The following is a 15,173-nucleotide window of genomic DNA, read 5'->3' on the forward strand; positions in this document are numbered from 1 at the left end:
TGGGTCCAAGATATTTCATAGACCACCTAATCCCTTATAGCCTTGCCTGATCACTGGGATCGTAGGCTGAGTCACTGTTAGTGGTTCCCCTTGACTTAGATGCATGGCTTGTAAACTACCAGAAGTCATGTGTTCGGTATTGCACGAGCCCAATTTTAGGAAACCTCCCAGACAGGCCTCCTCCCTGTTGAACCTGCAGTGTCCACTTTCCCTCCCCCCCCCCACCTTCCAGCAGGCATTTTAATTGAAGTCTGGTTTGTTTGTTTTTACTCTTAAACCAATTTTACCTTTTCTATATTGCATTTCTTATATAATGCTTAGAGATTTAGAGATATATAGATTGTTTAAATAAAGTCTGGACCTAATCTAACCTCCACACAAGATTTGTGCAAGCAAATCGGTATGATAGACCCTCCAAGTGTCCCTATTTTCAGAAGCTATTCCAGATTCAAATTTGATCCTGGAATGTCCCTCTTTTTCTTAGGATTTCCTTATTTTCATCAGAGAAATGTTGGAAAGTATGGAGTTGTGCAAATCCTGAGCCAAGGGCATACAGCCTTTAGAAGACACCTGAAGGCAGCTCTGTATAAGGAAGTTTTGTATCATATAATGTTTAATTATGTTTTATATACAGTGGTACCTTGGGTTACAGATGCTTCAGGTTACAGACACTTCAGGTTACAGACTCTGCTAATCCAGAAATAGTACCTCGGGTTAAGAACTTTACTTCAGGATAAGAACAGAAATCGCGCGGCAGCAGCAGGAGGCCCCATTAGCTAAAGTGGTACCTCAGGTTAAGAACAGTTTCAGGTTAAGAACAGACCTCCAGAACAAATTAAGTTCTTAACCCGAGGTACCACTGTATGTTGGAAGCTGCTCGGAGTAGGTGGGGCAACCCAGTCAGATGTGTGGGATATTATTATTATTATTATTATTATTATTATTATTATTATTATTACCTCTATTTTCATCAGAGAAATGTTGAAGGGTATGGTAGAAGTGCTCAAAAAGCATATTGTCCTGAGGATTCCTATTTATTTCCCTCTCCCCTCCCCTTACCTCTTTTTTTTTTAAGAAACAACCTCCTTCCTTATCAAACTCCCATGCCCAGTTGCAGATTAGAATAAACTCTGATTTAGGGCATACTGTACCTAAAACCTATTTGCTCCCTCACCCATTTCTTATCAATGGGGACAGCTCAGAATTGAAGTGTTGTACACCTCGTATGCGGAGCCCTCTGAAAATGTGCCCATAAATCTTCACGTTCTGCTTGTGTCCGCTGCAAACGCTGCTATGAATCTTTCTTCCTATTTCCTCACTCCCTCATGAAGGCCTCTATAAATTTCACAGCGTGTCTCTGTTTCCTCATGCGAGGTGGCTCTCCTGTCCTTAGCGTCGCCCGCAGGGTCCTCCCGTTTCTCACACTAAGCCACAAGCATCCATTTTACTTAGCAGAATTTTGTCAAGCATCAGCATTAAAGCCTCCTCAGGACCTGTTCTGGCACTCAAACAAATCTCCAGCCATCAGGTTAGGTCAGGTTTGGCCTACAACGAGCCACAACAGAGAGAGCTAGGCCTTATCCTATAAAGATTCAAGCAAGACATCAACCAACAAACAGAATAACCTGCCACCAAAAAACATTAACTGAAAGTTTCCAACCAACCAGTATTTTACTGAGCTGACTGTGGCATTCCTAGCTGGTGTTTGTGAGGTCAACAAAGGACTGTAATGCCAATGCTACTGTTGGTGGTGGTAGAATCTGCAAGCACACACCAATAAATAATTTTTAGAAAGGGGCAAGATTGGAGGTGGATGCACAAGGCATTTTTTAAAAATCAAGAAATCTTGCACTCTGCTCCTTGCTGGAAGGAGGCATAAAAGACCACCTTAGGGACTCCATTCGTGTAGGGTTTACTCCTTAGCCTCTTCTTCTCCTGAAGATGTCCCGCAAGTCAACAGGAATGGACTTTTCCTCAGGATTTACTCCCAAAACCTTTTCCCAGATGAGAATAGATGCAAGGAAGCAGGGGTTTTGGATCAGAGTTTTCCTTCTCCTAGATGGACTACCTTCCCAAGTTGAGGAGCTCCATCTATTCCTCATTTCCCTCTACATCATGTGCAGAAGCTGCTTTCCTGACAGTTGGACCCATTATTGGCCTCATTTGCACAATCTTCTGGAGCCTGTCTTTGCATGCAGTGGAAAAGGCTCTAGATTGATCAGCAAAAGCTGTCTCAGTCACAAGAAAACTCAGGATCATTAGCAACTTCAGGTTCTGCTTCTAGATGAAGGTTAGTTCTGGCCCCATCCTCCTTAATTAGTTTTCATTTGGACCTGGAAGCCCTGAAATCCTTGAGATTATTAGCCAAGCAGTTATCTTCTCCAGTAGTTACAAAATAGGACGGGGATCTGGAATGCTAATAGCAGGATAATATGAAATTCAAACATGATATGCTAATAAGGTGCACATTGGCACAAGATAAATTTTCCACTGCCTGTCTGCTTCTCCACTCCATGCCTGAAATTAAATCCACAGGTAGCTCCTCATATTACTAAGGACTGTAATTTTCACCCTGGAGAATAGATTTAGCGCTCAGATTTGCAATGATGCATTTGTGAAGATCCATTCAGTAGCCAAACAGTTATCAGAAAAAAAGATATATGTGGCATAGCATTTTAAGTCCACTTATAGAATGGGTCTCACACCTGTGTCACCCTTTTTCAGCTTTGGAGAAAATTAATGGGAAATGGAGATACAGGATGGCTTTTATTGTTCTCTGACCTCACCTGTCATGCTCCCCTCTGCGTACTCCAATTCAGACCAGGAGTGGGAGGACAAGATGAAACGACAGAACAGAGCGCTCTTGACAGATGTGCCCAGATCTACTGATGAGGTGGGAGACCCAGAATCTGCTTTTTCCCCACCTGTGGAGGATAAAGTGGACTCAGAGGTGTTGCCTGCTCTGATAAAGTGAGAGGCTTCCGAGGGGAAGATGTGTTTGCCACTGTCTCCCAAGAAGAGGTGGCATATCGAGAAGAAAGGGGAGGCTTAACTCTCTGAGCAGAGCACCTGTCTACAGTTCAGGAACTCTACATGAACAGGGATTCTTGCAAATTGCTGGGCATTCTCTTCCTTGGATTAAAAGCTTGGTGGGTAGGTGGTAAACTCATTGGGTGTAGCTCATGTAAACTCTTGTTACTAATTTCAGACTCCTGAACCTTGGTCCTGGCTCCTGGGCCCAAATTAATTGTAGCTACTCCTTTGCCTTGTAACAGCACCTGGACTAGATTCTGCTTTTCTCCTTGCTACTGAGCTCGTACCATTAGACTGCTATAATAAAAGGTTCGCTTTTTTTTCATCTTTGTTGCACGGATTTTTAGAGTACCTGTGACCCACTCAAATGGTGTCCAAGAATTGACAGGCGCAGCAGTGGAAAAAAAGAAAGTGATATTTATTGCTGAGCAATAATTGACGCAGTGGAATCATTTCCAGAGACTGGGCACCCCAGCTCTAGCGCCCTGGGGCTTTATACCTGAGTACATACATCATAGATCATGACATAATCGAATACAATCGCACACGGCAGCAAAAATAAAGCTAATGACCGCATTCAAGCCTCGCCCCCCCTGATCATGTAAAGAGTTCCCTCCCAACTTCTGCTTTCTCCAGTCTAAACATCAGTGTAACCTTTTCCCCGATTTATGGTAAGAAGGAGAAAGGAAACTTAAGGCAAAAGGAACTTATTCGGCTGTTACGCTCAACATCTGCCACACAGGGATACTTTGCGGTTAGCATTTTCCTGTTTTTAGCTACTAAGGACCCTGTCTGGACAGGAGGAAAGTGCCAGCACATCAGAGTTATTGCTTCCCCCCTTACGTTAGCGAGACATCGAGGACATAAGAAGAACAAGGGAAGAGAACTGGGGCAGAGTTCTTTTTGGATTTTTCAAATCGAAGCACTTTGCTTTAAGCTTTGCAGAAGCCTTCATGATTCAAACACGGATTATATAAAATCATCATAAAGATATATGGTTATATATGGATATATGGATAACTGATTATATGAAAAGCATAAAGGTAAAATTCACCCAGGTGGTCCTGCTTCATCTTTACTTGCAAATAAGAGCCCCTGTCACTGGTTTTGTGTGGGAGATAGGACATCACCATCCTTTATTTTAGCAAGTCACTTAATATTGGTTTAGCAACCAATGGCCTGACTCTAAACTGTGGAAATATATTTATTTGAGCTTTTTGGGGGGCAAACTTTATTGAAAAATTAAAAAACAATTACCAAACACAAAATGTTGTCTTCCAAAAAAATAAATATATAGATGTTGACTCTTGTATACAGCCATCTACATGGCATAAAAAACCCTCAAAAATAATTTACATTACACATATAGCTCAAATCCACAATCTATACTTCAATCTAGATGGTGTCCAGTGCCATCTTATAAATGACCTTTAAAGAGGCTTCCTGTAGTTTAGCCAAGACGGTATGCAACAGGTGTTTAGACCACATAGAGTTCAATTTGTGTTCATTGATTTGTTGGCCTAAGTCCGCTTCTAACACCTCTCTAAGATTCTGCCCTTTGCTCATTGTTAGGTCCAATAGTGTTTTATAAAATAGATAAGCTTCACCTTTAAGCTCTGTATTAATTCCTAAAGCTTCAAACATTGTTAGGGATCAAAGCTCTTTGTTTTTATAAGTGAATGAGCAAACAAACAAATTTGTCATATTTGGAACAAATTTGTTGAAATATTCCCAAGTTGTTTCTTTGAATTTTCATCAGCAGTTGGGTGTCCTATGAGAGAACATCTCACAGCCAGATATTCCAGCTCTTACCCATTTTTTAAAATAATGCCTATAGTTTTTTGTGTAGCAGAACCTTGGGTGGTCAACATTCATTAGTCACCCATTCATCTAGTCCTCTAGGTCAGGCATGGCCAAACTTGGCCCTCCAGCTGTTTTGGGACTACAACTCCCATCATCCCTAGCTAACAGGACCAGTGGTCAGGGGTGATGGGAATTATAGTCCCAAAACAGCTGGAGGGCCAAGTTTGGCAATGCCTGCTCTAGGTGATGTACATCAACTTAATCAAAACATTACAACACAAATGATATAAGAAAACAGGAAATATATCAGCACCCAAAATACAAATACATCAAAAAGGGCTACAATTATCACATGGAGTGAAAAATAACGGACTCAAATGCTATCAGAAGAGAACTAAGTTAATAGTACCAGCCTAAAAATAAAAGTTAACATTGTTGTTGTTGTTGTTTAGTCGTTTAGTCGTGTCCGACTCTTCGTGACCCCATGGACCAGAGCATGCCAGGCACTCCTGTCTTCCACTGCCTCCCACAGTTTGGTCAAACTCATGCTGGTAGCTTCGAGAACACTGTTCAACCATCTCGTCCTCTGTCATCCCCTTCTCCTTGTGCCCTCCATCTTTCCCAACATCAGGGTCTTTTCCAGGGAGTCTTCTCTTCTCATGAGGTGGCCAAAGCACTGGAGCCTCAGCTTCAGGATCTGTCCTTCCAGTAAGCACTCAGGGCTGATTTCCTTCAGAATGGATAGGTTTGATCTTCTTGCCGTCCATGGGACTCTCAAGAGTCTCCTCCAGCACCATAATTCAAAAGCATCAATTCTTTGGCGATCAGCCTTCTTTATGGTCCAGCTCTCACTTCCATACATCACTACTGGGAAAACCATAGCTTTAACTATACAGACCTTTGTTGGCAAGGTGATGTCTCTGCTTTTTAAGATGCTGTCTAGGTTAGGTTTAAGATGCTCTCCACTATGACCTGTCCATCTTGGGTGCCCTGCTCGGCGTAGTTCATAGCTTCTCTGAGTTATTCAAGCCCCTTCGCCACGGCAAGGCAGTGATCCATGAATGGGAAACTTAACATTACAATCTGTTAAAAGGCCTGGGTGAACAAAAAGGTATTTCCTTTCTGCCCAAAATATATCACTTCAGGCACTATGCTGGTCTTTCTGGGAAGGTTCTTTAGGAAGAGCCCAGGGCCTACCACCAAGAAGGCCCTCTCTCTTGTTTCTCACACTTCAGATGGAAGGAGCATTCATGGAAGACCTTCAGTTGGTGACCATGAGGCATGGGAAGTTCCTTTAGATACTGAAGTTCTAAGCCATGTAGAGGATCAGGTGATGCTGAGATAGTGAAGCCACCAAGGACGGATTATTCCTGGAATGTATCAGTTTCCAATGCACTCCATTGGTGATTTACCAAGTAGATCAAGCACCCATCAAACCCAGCACACTGTTTCACAGATGGGGTAAGCCAGATACATCCAGGAAGCTGCCCGACAGGACATGAAGGCAATAGCTCTCTCCAATTGTTGACCACCGCAAGATGTGGTATTCAGGGGTACAGTGCCTCTGCTCATGGAGGCTCCATTCAGCTCTCATGGCTAATAGTTCTTGAAAGCCATCCTCCATTTATTTGTCTAATCGCCTCTAAGTCCAAGCTGTTCAGTTTAGTGAGCCACAGAAGGGCCAGGCCTGCTGCATTTATTTATGTGTTAACTGTAGCTTGGCCACTGTTTTGTTTTTGTTTTTTCTCTTGGGTTTTCATGGGCTATTTGTCTCATTCGCTACCATTTCTGCTTTCCGAGTGCGATTCCCTTCTGCTTTGATCTTGCAGTACTGCAAACCTTCCCTCGCATCCCCCGAGAGTCACTAACGTTGTTTGGGAAAGTGAGAAAAACCAATCAGAACGAAAGGAAATGAAGGGAGAAGTGGCTCCACTCTCTCAGAGTTGTTATAAGGCAGGCCATTCGAGTAGTGCTGGTCTAATCTCCAAAGAGGCAATGTTGGTGTGTTTGGTTGTTATGGAGATATTATGTTTACTCCGCTATTATTGTGGAAAGAGCATTGAAAAGAGAACACTTGTTTCTCGATAAATCGGGAACTAGACACTGGGTGAAGTCCTGCAGATGGAAATCGAAGGCAAACAGCATATTTACTGTTGAGATCCATCTGTTAACTGGGGGCAGTTGTAATTTAATAATTGGAGGAGTTTACACAACGTCAGCCCAATATTTCTTTCTAAAAGATCCTACCCGCGTGGTGCGATTGCATGCTTCCTCTGCCTGATCACAGAGATATTTTGTCCATAAATGCCATTTATGGCTGCGAACCTTTTAACAAATATTCAGATTCCTAGTTGCCCTCTTGCTTTAAACAACCCGATCCATAAACTTTGCTAGTGAGTTGTTGCATCGAAGGGGCTTATTGATCACTTGCACAATCCACATGGATTTGCATGCTATGCATTTCTGCATAATCTTAAGGAGGGGGCTACTACAGCTTTAGCTTTCAGCTGCAGTATCTCCCTCTAATTCTGCTGCCAGTTTTATGGAGCACAAATCTTCCCAGCTGACAGTGGACCGGGCAAAATCATGCCCCACTTTTGCCCATTTTCTGCTTCTCTTCAGTCCCCCTGCCAAGAAGGGAAGATAATGATTCAGTTAGGAAGCTTCGGCAAGGACACACTTCTTTGGAAAATCCCTGGAGCTCAGCATACAAGCCCCAACATCAGCTCTGCTAACAAGAAAGAAAGGAAGGAAGGAAGGAAGGAAGGAAGGAAGGAAGGAAGGAAGGAAGGAAGGAAGAAAGAAAGAAAGAAAGAAAGAAAGAAAGAAAGAAAGAAAGAAAGAAAGAAAGAAAGAAAGAAAGAAAGAAAGAAAGAAAGAAAGAAAGAATTGTGTTGCATTGGCAGCCATGGGGAAAATGCCCTGCACCCAAACAAAACCTCAACATTTTATCAACAAAGTTGGGGAGGTAGGCACCCTTTTTAGCTGCCTAGCATGTGATGATCCCAGGGATGGAGTAATTTCTCTGTAGGAAAGGTTGCAGAGTTTGGGAGTTTTTAGTTTAGATAAAAGGTGAGTGAGATCAGGTGCAAAGCAGAGCCCAGTAAGAACAGGGGCTTATAAAGAGAAGGTGTAGTCTAGAGAGATGGCTGGGCAGAGAGGCCCAGACGGTCACATTTGACTCCCAGACCTGAGATTCTCCACATGTTAGAGAGTCAGCCAGCAATAAATCACACAGAGTATGTGAAGTTAACTCTTTATTAGCAGAAACCAGCTCAGCTCAGGGGACCCAGGCCGTAATGAGCACAGCAACTCTTCTCAATAGGTCTTGCCCCTATGAGGCAATTGAGGAGGCTGAAGGGCCTGCCCACAGCTGCCTAAATCTCTGCCTCTGCCGGGTCTTTCCCCAGCAATTTGAGAATATGCCAGTCTTTGCTCCTCCCGCTTCATACTTCTCCCAGTCCTGGGGACCAGCGGGGAGAGGAGCTGGTTGCAGCAGGATGGGGAGACACCCTGGCTTCTTCATCAGCCTGGCTCATATCTGCCTCTTGGGCTCCCTCCTCTCCAGCTCCTGCTTCTGCTTCCAATCTTCTATCCCTGGTCACTAAACCCTGTTACCTCTTCAGCTACCAGCACTTACTCTCCCCCAGGCTTCTCCCTCTGACCGCTCATCACTGTCCCACCACCAACCCCCAGGCTCTGAGCCTTCATCCCTTGGAGGTTCCCCAGCTGATGCCTCCCACCATTCCTCTGTGTCCAGCCAGTCCATGACACCACCCCTGTGATTAACTATTTAATTACAACAAATGAAAAGCTGTTTGAGGTGGATGAAATTGAGAGTTGGGATAGGGGAGAGTGCTTGGCCACCCACAAATTCTTCACTCCAAATCCGTTCCCAAGCAGCCTTCCCCTGTTGCTACAGGCTCCCGTTATCTTATTTGCAAATGATTACAACATGCTCCTCCTCTAGCTCCAATTAGTTTGCTCTATGCCTCCAAATTCTCATTATTTCTCTGATTCCTTGAGGCTGCGTACCAATTATTGTTAATCTACTGTGCTAGTCTTTTAACAATGGGATTGCCAACAGGTCCATGATTATGAATCGCTTGTGTTGCCACAACAAAGTTGATGTTTCTAAAATAAATCAATGACTCCTGCCTAATTCTACGTTGGGTCAGGTTGATCATTACTCCCAGAGGCTTGTGATGGTACCTTCAGACTGCTGGGGGCGGGGACATGTTTTCAGGGTGCTAAAAATAACTTCCCAGCAGTGGAAACCTCATTGGGACAATAAAGAAATATATTGTTAGATGCCGCTCCAATCACCAAGCTATATAAGATCCCAGGGATGCTTACCAGGGCCTGTTTTTACTTTAGACAACAAGGCACAGTAGAGACTATGGTGTCTTTATGATATATGGTTTATTTACACATAACCTGAGCCTAGGTGGAGGAGAATCCCAGCATTACATCTCAAGAGAGTCCTTCGTTTCTCTCTTGGGTTTCTATGACTACTTAACTAGTTGGTCACTCCATATCAGCACTGTGTATATTTGGGGCCAGGCAATAAAGTTGTGGGGGGAAACCCTGTCATCACATCCACCCCAAGAGTTGGGTATATTTGGTCTGGATAAGAGAGAATTAGGAGATAATATGATAGACATCTTCAAATATTTGAAAGGTTGTCACATGGATTTCAGAACAAGTTTGTTTTCTGATGCTCTAGAGAAAAGGTGGCCAACATGCCTGGATAGCTCAGTTGGTTAGAATGTGGTGCTAATAATGCCAAGGTTGCAGGTCTGATCCCTGTATACAGGGGTATATTCCTGCGTTGCAGGGGGCTGGATGAGATGATTGACAGGGTCCCTTCCAACTCTACAATTCTATGATTCTATGGTGTCTACCAGGTTCTATGGTGTCTACCAGCTCCCTGCATCCCTGGCCATTGGCCATGATTGCTGGGGCTGATGGTGAACTGTAGTCCAACAGCATCTAGAGGCCACCATATTGGTTAGCCTTGCTTTGGACCCAACCCAATCAATTTGAAGTACAAAATGGGATTTCAACTAAATATCAATAGCTCAGCATCCAAGTTTCTTGAGGGCAGGGCAGGCTGCCTCAAACGGTGGTGGGCTCTCCCTCATTAGAGATTTTAAAGCAGAAGCTAGATGCCAATCTTTGAAGGACCCTGTAGCCGTGGATTTCCTGCATCAGCCAAGGGTTGGACTAGGTGGCCTATGAAATACCTTCCACCCCTGTGTTTCTCTTCATATATTACAGGACCATGATGGGACCAAACCATATTGAAATTTTTCTTTTGCCACTAAGCTAACATATGACCTGAGTGTCTGGAAATATATAGCAGTCACTAAATGCCTATCATGTGGTATCGAAGGATGCAATAATTTGTAATGGTACAACCCTGTTGCTGCTGTCATCACACCCCCAGATTAACAAGTACCTGAGGAGTAAGACATGGTCATTGACCAACCAATTATTACTCCTGTGTAGTTTGCAGTTTTATGTTTCAATTCCTTGAGTTCCAGCTTTGAGTATTAGGCTGCTTTTGAAGACTCGCTCTACAATTTACTAGTAAAGGAACTGAGAACATAATTGGCAACGTCCTATTTTCTGAAATGTCCTTGAGTTGTTTAGACACCACAAAAAAAGAACTTGATTGGTGTGGAGGTCAAACAAGGGTGTAATTTTTCCCTCTGCGAGAGCTCTGAATCTCTACAGCTGTCTGAGTCCCTGGTAGTGTGTTATCATACCCTCCTCAGTATGGGGGGTTTGCTGTACGTTTTGATTCATCTATCACCAGTGTGTTATTAAAGACTTCCCGCTCCTCCTCACAACAACCACACACTAGCAGACAAGCCCTCAAATTAAACCCTTGGATTGTCACTGAATAAAGTACGTGCAGAGTTGCCAGATACACATATTCCTTAGTTCAAAGAGATGCTGCAGAACTGGGTTGTCTGTTCCATGCAGTTTTAAGTGGCACCATAGAGTTTGGGAATGAAGGACTATTCTTCAGTGTAAATGACATCTCCCAAAATGGAGACTAGCTGATAACTCTTTGGAGACTTGGATGAAGCAAGAGCTTCTGGAATGTCTCTGCATTCTGCTGCTTAAACCTCTGAGGCTCTATGAACTACTTCCGATGTGGTTACATCACACATAGTTTTGGGCTTGGAAGTTCTGTCTCTTGAGCAAGCTAGATGGAACCAGCCAATGAACAAGGCACTGGGCTACTAACTGGTGCAGAGCAGAAATGGGTGCGGCACTTTCATGATCAGCTTCATGCAAATTTGAAAGAAGGGCCCTTCGGTCAAATGGACTGCTTGATTCCTGGTGTGATCCCTGATTGGTTAGGACTGCCAGTTACACAAGAAGCATTGCTATCCCCCTGATGGATGTGATTTGCCTTTAATGATGTCAGTACATAACTAAATCTAATCAACTACATGTTAATCATCATGACATCATCACGACTGGTACGTGATTCCTGATTGGCTGGCATCACTTAAGGCAGAATAATGAACCAGCAAAATAATTGGCCCCCGGAGTAACAGCAGCAAAGAACAACAATAGGAAAGCAGAGGTTGCAAACCATTGCAAATAATCTCAGCAAATGAGAGATCTCCCCCTCTTCTTTTTCTTTTTTTTATTTGATTGCAGTTGGATTCAACCTGCCCCTGCTACTTTCAAGGAAAAACGCAAGTCTAGAGAACATATGGCACAGCATTGTTGCCAACTATTTTATCCACTCGTGATATTTTTGTCTCAGGCTTGGTATCAGGTATTTTGTTTGTGTATACACCATATTTTGAGCCACTTTTACTTACCGGGAATTGCAAGTTGACAGAGTGCTTTCTGGATTTGATAGGTTCACCAGGGTGAGAACAGGGTTCTGGATTTGATAGGCCACTGACCTGATCTAACAGGCTTTTTTATGTTCTTATAACTTGAGCCAACTTCCCACGAGGCAATTTTTTTTGCAAATTGGTTTTAGCTTTCCCAGTAGGTTCCAAAACACATTGGATTAGTAAACATCTATTTAGCCTCCCTCTGTTGCTTTAAGCTCCTGCTTCAAATTCCTTTTGGTGGTTTCCATTTTTGTTGCCTTTGGCCTGCCTCACATGCGACATTTTGAGTTACCATTTAAAAAAACCAACAACACTCCACCAGTTGCCAGTCATTTTGTTAATTCTTCTAACCTTACCACCAGAGGAGAAGAGAGGAAATTTCCAGCCTCTGGCACCAAAACAATATCGGGCTGTATCTTTTTGTATAAACACTTCATTCTCTCTTTGCTGCTGCAGGTTTCGGGATGTCCACACCGGCAACGGTCGCTGGCAAAGCCTTTCTCATCGTTTATGGTCTCTTTGGGTGTGCTGCAACAATCCTCTTCTTCAACCTCTTCCTGGAGCGCATCATCTCCCTGCTCGCTTTGGTGATGAAGGCTTGCCACGAGAGGCAGCTGAGGAGGAGCGGCCTTCTACCTCCAACCTGCCGAAGGGGCTCGTCCATGTCCGATGTCGACAGCCTGATTGGTTGGAAGCCATCAGTCTACCACGTGATGCTGATCCTGGGAATCCTTGCCATTACTATCGCTTGCTGTGCCTCGGCCATGTACACCGCCGTGGAAGGGTGGAATTACATCGACTCCTTGTACTACTGTTTCGTCACCTTCAGCACCATTGGGTTTGGTGACCTGGTGAGCAGCCAAAACGCCGTGTACCGAAATCAGGGATTATACAGATTTGGGAACTTCATGTTTATATTGATGGGGGTCTGCTGCATCTACTCCCTTTTTAACGTCATCTCGATTGTAATCAAGCAGGTTTTAAATTGGATGCTCAGAAAGTTCCGGTGCCGGTGCTGTCCAGATTGCCATAAACCGACCGCTCGCCTCGGGCGCCGCAATGCCATCACGCCGGGGTCCCGGTTCCGCCGGCACAACATCTCTATGGAGACGGACGGACAGTACGACAGCGACACGGAGGGGAGGCGGCTTTCGGGCGAGATGATCTCCATGAGGGATCTCACCGCCTCCAACAAAGTCTCCCTGGCCCTCCTGCAAAAGCAACTGTCCGAGACGGCCAATGGCTACCCTCGGAACGTCTGCATAAACACGAGGCAAAATGGCTTCTCGGGAGGAGTAGGCGCTCTAGCTATCATGAACAATAGACTGGCAGAGACAAGCGATTCTAGGTAGAAATTTTGAAATTATCTTCTATAAAACAGAGGTGTTTTCTTATTCTTTATTTAATAAAACAATATTTTAAAAAAGCATCCAGTTGTTCTCAAGGGTAAGTTTTATGCAAAGTTTACTTGAAAGGGTTGTTGTTTAAAAAAGAAAGCCTTTAATAATAATAATAATAATAATAATAATAATTTTATTTATACGACGCCCATCTGACTAGGTTGTCCCAGCCACTCTGGACAGCCCCCAACACAATATTAAAAACACAATAAAACATCAGCCATTAAAAACTTCCCTGAACAGATGTCTTCTAAATAGTTGTTTATCTGTTTGACATCTGATGGGAGGGCACCACTGCCGTAGTATTTTTAGCCCATTATTTTTTTATTCTTCCATAGGTACCACATGCAACTTATATTTACTGCAAACTGCTTCAAGGTCTGTGGATAGCAGCAAACGGTCTATATAGATCAATAAATAAAATTGTCAGTGGCTGATCAAGCAGTTTACTAGTGGGAAATACAGACTACTGTCTCAGGCAATAGAAGAATTTCCCACCACTACTGATTGCAGCTGGGCAGTGGTGCCACAGGGAAGCTTCAATCACCACCGTGCAAATACCCCTCTGATTGGCCAGCTTCCACCTGTGTGGACTCAGATGCCAATCTCAGAGGAGGAGGACTAGTCAATCAACAAACACTTGCATAGTGGCAGAAGAACATCAGTCAGCAGTAAGCAACCATGTGATTGCTGATTGGCTAGCCATTTCCTCTTGAAGAGCCCGCTGCCTTCACCACTGCCTCTTAATTGCTACTGGTAAAGGCAGGGATCTCCTTTTCCCTTGATCTCCTTGATCTCCCCACAGCTGCAGCCAAGAGCAGCCATGGGGCCTCATAAAGATACAATGAGGTGCATTGCTGAGGAAAGGCAGTTTCTGTGGGTGATATCCAACATTTCCACTGCTTCAAGGAGTATTGGCTGTGAAATGGAACTTTCCTCGTCCTCGCCATTTCTTGCACACTGCCTGCACCCCAATATCTGTCCACCACACACCTTCCAGAGCAGATTCACAGTGTCACACAGGGAGGGGACCAGGCAAAGGAGTTACATTGTGCAGCTAAACAAAATACTCCTAGACCTAGCAGAACTAGCACCCTATAACACATTTTGCTCTGGTGGAAAGCTAATGAATGATATGCATGTGTATGTAAAGGCTCTGAGCTGCTTTTCAAATTAATGGAGACACATGGGCTAGCCCCATCTCCTACTGCTGACACAGAGGCTGTAGCCCCATCTCCCAGCCCCAGTGTGAATGACAGACATCTTTCCCTACCACCTGGGCATTGGATGCTGTGGGAAAGGACTCTGCAAAAGCACAGATAACTTCAGTTCTGGTAGAGCTTCTCCATGCAAGGAGCGAATGTGGTCTAAACAATCAGCGAAGGATGGATCGGTGTAAACCTAGTTCATGCATCCCTGTGACTGTGACACACACACACACACACACACACACACTGCAACTGCGACCCTCCTACACCCTAGCTTCAATTCCAAAACATACATTTCTGATTTTGTAAGGGGTGTTTTTTGTGTGTGTGCTGTCCACGACAACGAAACCTCAGAATGAAACTATGGCTGCTACTTAGCAGTTGCACATAATTTTCATTTTTGCAAAAATTGTTTACCGTGGTTTGTTCCCCCCCCAAAAAAAAATGTAAACGTCACACAATAACTGTGCAAGGCAGATTGTTCTTATTCCTACAGCTGATAGGTGAGTATTTGCCCAAGGGCACAAAATAATTGCTTATTTTGTGAAGTAGAAGTAGCACTAGAACTCAGGTATCCCAAATTCATGTTTAGAGCTAAGTCCACTAGACCTCATGTCTGGTCAAGATCTCTCTCTCTCTCTCTCCATACACAAATGTCTAAGGGCAAGCTGCTCAAGTTTTCTGTTCAGTAGGTGAAGAAACACCTGATCTTTTTCAGCAATATTGAATTCATGTATTTATATTTGCTTCTATGTTACAGTGTTACTAGCTGGTACAGTGTTTCTAACTGCTGCACTTCCTTCCTCTTTGCCTTTACTGTCCTTTACTTAATTTGCCCTCATTGCCCTTAGCCTGGCTGC

The 15,173-nt window shown here is 43.9% G+C and overlaps 1 protein-coding gene across 1 annotated transcript in view; it reads left to right on the forward strand.

Moving 5' to 3' along the window:
• The window catches only part of KCNK12 (potassium two pore domain channel subfamily K member 12), a 37,847-nt gene extending 24,765 nt beyond the window's left edge, over nucleotides 1–13,082 (forward strand). Inside the window, exon 3 of the mRNA XM_081906733.1 lies at nucleotides 12,162–13,082. Coding sequence (XP_081762859.1) covers nucleotides 12,162–13,057 — 896 coding nt within the window. The 3' untranslated portion in view covers nucleotides 13,058–13,082. The remainder of the gene's footprint in view (nucleotides 1–12,161) is intronic.
• Nucleotides 13,083–15,173: the final 2,091 nt, after the last annotated feature.

The sequence above is a fragment of the Podarcis melisellensis genome (genome assembly GCF_964234715.1).
Source record: "Podarcis melisellensis genome assembly, chromosome: 3".
In the NCBI taxonomy this organism is placed as follows: Eukaryota; Metazoa; Chordata; class Lepidosauria; order Squamata; family Lacertidae; genus Podarcis; species Podarcis melisellensis.